This window comes from Schistocerca americana, unplaced genomic scaffold, assembly GCF_021461395.2.
Source record: "Schistocerca americana isolate TAMUIC-IGC-003095 unplaced genomic scaffold, iqSchAmer2.1 HiC_scaffold_45, whole genome shotgun sequence".
Lineage (NCBI taxonomy): Eukaryota > Metazoa > Arthropoda > Insecta > Orthoptera > Acrididae > Schistocerca > Schistocerca americana.
This window is the reverse complement of record NW_025726181.1, coordinates 2,316,853-2,321,484: the sequence shown is the minus strand read 5'-3', so window position 1 is coordinate 2,321,484 and position 4,632 is coordinate 2,316,853. Positions and strand designations below refer to the sequence as shown.

At 41.9% G+C, this 4,632-nt stretch overlaps 1 protein-coding gene across 1 annotated transcript; it reads right to left on the bottom strand.

Annotated features, from left to right (window-relative positions):
• Nucleotides 1-583: 583 nt before the first annotated feature.
• On the bottom strand, nt 584-1,009 carry LOC124583218 (molybdenum cofactor biosynthesis protein 1-like). The gene has a single exon (XM_047131333.1). The coding sequence runs from the start codon at nt 1,007-1,009 to the stop codon at nt 584-586; it is 426 nt and encodes a 141-aa protein (XP_046987289.1).
• Between the last annotated feature and the right edge of the window lie 3,623 nt (nt 1,010-4,632).

Sequence of the window (4,632 nt, the reverse complement as noted above, 5' to 3'; positions counted from 1 at the left end):
ACAGTTTCACTATTTTAGACAATGGAACAGGCACAGTTTTTCTCTAACTAAAGAATATAATTTATTCTTCACCAATGAAGCACAACATTGAGAGAAAATTTTGGAATTCGGTACAGTTACGTTGCAAATTTCAAACTCACAGTTATTCATCTAACAGATGTGCTTTTTAAAGGTACGGTTCAAGAAATGCTGCCCATGCAATGCCCGGGATTGTAGCGACGGCACTGTACTTTGGGAGGAGAGTGACAAAAATACTGACAGTGACAAAACAATGAATGTTAGTGAAGTTAAGAGTGTCTTACATGAAAACTGCAACTGAAAGCTTTGTTTTTGTGTGTAATTTATCTATAGTGTACTACAAAAAAACTGGTTAAGGGTAAATCACATTTTGAAAAGCTTTTGTAAATGGGCAACTTGACAAATTATTTTTAATTAAGTTTCTCTCTTTTTCGAAATTAAAGGTGCAACTTATATTCAGGCCAATTCGATGTGTATATAATTTATGATAACTATGAACAGACTTTGAAATTTGCCTACATCACACCAGGTATACTTAACTTATTTCACTGCCCCACACAGATGCTCATGTCCGGTGGAAGTCTCCTCTAGTTCCCCCACTTTTGGCCAGAAGCATTATTTCAGATATCACAATGTCATGACTCACAGCTTTGCACATATCGTACACTGTTAAGGCAGACACCGATACAGCAGTGAGAGCTTCCATCTCCATGCCCGTCTGCCCTCTACACTTTGCCGTGCCAGTTATAATCACACAGTTGAGAGCAGAGTCCAGTTCAATGTCCACAGCCACAGAGGATAAAGATATGTTATGACACAGAGGGATAAGGCTGGACGTCTGCTTGGACCCCACAATTCCCGCCAGGCGAGCAATGCTAAGTACCTTCAGGCCATTTTCTTGTATGAGTTTCATCAGTTTGGGTCCCACAAAAACCTTTGCTCGTGCTGTAGCAGTCCGTTCTGTCACCAGCTTCGAACCCACGTTGACCATTTTCGCCCTGCCAGACTGGTCAACATGAGTCCGACTTTCGGACTGTGCTCCCAAACTGCAGAAACGGCAAGAGAAGACAGAGGGCTGTGCTCTGTGTGTTTGTTTTGTTAGGAGTCCTGCATTGCACATAATGCTTGGGGCACAGGGAAGCAAAAGAAACTGTTTTCTAGATTCAGTCACTACACTCAAATTACGTGACAACAACTGAGACATCTGTGTATCCGACACAAACAGGGGCGAAATATTGGTATCTGAGAAGAAGTACTTTTGAAAATCTTGTTTCTGAAGGTTTAACAACTTCCGACTTTGTGCCTTCATGACATCACTACAGCCATCAAGTTCAGGGCCACCTGGAACAAAAATACAAGCTGTAACAAACAACTCTTCATAATCTGAAAATAGGTTAACTACAAAAGAATTTTTAAGCATTCATGTTGAAACACCCCCGATTAATTCCTTTACTGGATTTTGGGTAATTTACCGAAGCCACCAAACAGTTAATTATTATGATATATGACCGTGTGCTTAATGGATGAAAGGCTATTGGTTGTTCTGCTGTGGTTTCAGGAGTATTTCAACCGAATGCGGCTGTTCTGGGACGGAATAGCTAATGATTGAAAGTTTGTCTATTGTTAAGAATCACAAAGGTTGTGATGTACAACTGATATATATTTCCTACTAACACACAAATTCTGAGGCAGTTGCTACCTTTGCCTTACACGTCTAATTGTGGTTATCTCTTTTTATTGATTGCTGATTTTCAGTACTTTGTCACACGCAATACTGATGGTTAACATTCACAACAATCCTCACTGTAATCCATGGTTGTTGCTGGCCGACACGGTTGACGTGAAACACGTAATTCGGCACTTGTCACTTTCTGTTTCTTATCACTTGCGAATCGGCATTAGTGAGAGTCAACCCCACGACGATCAGGGGGACGTGCTCACTCGTCATACTCCAGTGAATTTTACCGTTTACAACTCACTCAACCACCATTCTTGCCCATCTTTCCTGCTCTACTTCTCACTTGACACTCTACCATACTACTGCGCACTCAGCACTAGTCTCACTGCCTACTGCAGCGCTCGACAATCTACTCCTGTCCGCTATCGACCTGGGCGTCAGATACTAGCATCTTTGTTTGTGGGATCACGGATCCCTTACAGTGTTCAAGACAAGTTCTTTGAACCTTAATGATCTGTTATGATTCTTTTCTTTCCTAAGCTAAGGTCGAAAATCTGTTTTTTCTGCAGAAGTGTGCAATATGAATATTACACAAAGTTGATAGGAACATCTCACATAAATCTCCTCAGTGGCTGTAGATTTCACAATCTTGTAGGAGTGGATATAAGGGGAGGTCGTGGCAATGGTGATAACTACCACCCAATTCCCAAACAACATATTATACTGGGGTGCACTTAAGAAGGCAGCAGTGTGGTGCATTCTGTGCAGAAAGAGATGGGGAATGCTTTATGGTGCTGTCTGTGTGTTCTCTCTCTCTCTCTTTCTCTTTGTCCCACGACTCACATTTCAGCCACTTCCAACCCTCGTATCTGGCACAGGCCACTGTGTCTGCTTCTGACTCTGCCTAGTAGAATTTATGCGGTCGGAAAGCTATCGCTGTTGCTTTCTAATGTAATACTTGTCATGTTTCCTTTATGCCAGCCATTGTGAACATTAATGGCTAAGTAACCTCATCATACCTAAATGCCTTGTATCGTACACGCACCCCAAAATGCACACTACAGACAGATGTGGCAGAATGACACGATGTCTTTATATTTTTTACTTCACCAATTTCCAAATGCACACATAACTTTAGGAGAAGGAGGTAGCGTGGAAACAGAAGTGTGTCAAAAATGCCAAGTTCTTCCAGCAATGACAAGCTACATTTAATAAAGGACACTTTTCAGTTGCTCGTGCTAGGGTCTGCCCACAAGGACATGCTTTTGGTCTGATTGACAACATTCCAGCCGGGTAAAGCTGCACACCACTGGGTTGAACATACCAGCTGTCAACAGATCCGATACAACAACAACAGAAAGAATGACTTCCCGAACACAGTTGGAAATCACTGATAGAAACAGTATTCCCCTCATTCACATGTGTTTGCAGACCTCTGTTCAGTCATAAAGTTTATTGAAATAATGATGGTGAGCACACAATCTGACAGAGTTCAACTTCGTTGTTACATGGTTGTTCAGCTTTTTCCTTCTTTCCTCCTCCCTTTTCTCTTCCCAAAATCTTTTCATTCTTTGACTGTGTTCCTGTTTCCTTTGATATGTACATATTTTCTCTGTTTTCTTCCTTCCCTTTACTTCAAGTTTTATGTTCATAATTTTGATTCTGAATTTGTCTCTTTCATTCATCATTTCCATTCTGATTCCTGCTCGTTTTGGCATTCTTCTATCTCTTGAAACCAACTGGTTTTTTTGATTAAGGCATTTACTACATCCTAAATCCCTTTGTGAATCTGTCGCTGTTCATTGTGTGTATGTGTCCACAGAATGTTAGTCGGTGTTTTCTGATTGTGACTGAATCTGCCTCTGTGTTCTTATAATTCTCTGGTTGATCTCTTCATCCATATGCCATCTCTGTGCACTGCTCCAAAAAATTTTCTGAGGATTTTGCATTGTATTCTTTCTGCTTTGTGGTGCCTGGTCCTCAGATTGTAATCATTTCTGATGCGAAGAGTGCTTCTGATACTATAACTGTATTGTAGTGCATGTGTTTGCCTTGTACTGAAATGTTTCTTTTATTATAGTGTGTCCACGTCACTTTGTACACTTTCTGAAGTTCTTTTGTTTGTTCTATGTTTTCTTCCTTCTTTGATCCACCTATTTGTATTGTTACTATTATATTGAATAATTTAATATATTTTTGTGTGTTTATTATTGTTATTAAAATTGTAGATGTCTGTCGTATGCTAACAGCGAGGTTGCTAGCGAGTTGCATTTTTGAGGGAAGCTGGGCGAGGGGGGGTGGAAACAATAACAAACCGTCACTCCCCCCTGCCCCCCCCCCCCCAAATAACCAAACCTTGGATGCCAATACATTTGCTCTGTATAGGTGTTTGTGCCCAGAAGTAAGAGTCAATTTAGCAAAAAAAGGCAAAGGAAAGCTTCATGTTCTGGTCCACATAAAAACCAGATGACCAACCACAGTGTAATCCTTTGCAATGGCATCACTGAAAGCAGTATGGTGGGAGGGGGAGGGGGCGGAGTCAGCACACCCTGTTCTGGTCACTGCCAGCTTTCTTGACCTCAGAGTCACTACGTCTCACTCCAACAGTTCCTCAATGGGCATCACAAGGCTTGGTGCACCTCGTTCCAGTCCTCCCACCAAGGAAAACCTCGGGCAGTACTACGGGTGAGTCGCAGCTGAGCAGCTGCCTTCCTCCTGTACCTGCAGTAGCTGCGAGCGAGAGGAAATTTGTGTTACACATACGCTAAAACTGGTGTAGATGCCACAGGACACTCTTTGGAGTGTCACCTACAAGCACACGCTGCTACACACTTGACAGTGCTAGGTGGCCATGAGTTCTGGCTCAAAGTTCCTGCAACTGTGGTTGGAACTTCCCCAGTGTGACTCTCCCATTCTTTAATATGGTATTTCAGTGT

Excerpts from the sequence above, each read along its gene's own strand:
- LOC124583218 (XM_047131333.1), bottom strand. The coding sequence starts at position 1,009 with ATGGTCAACGTGGGTTCGAAGCTGGTGACAGAACGGACTGCTACAGCA.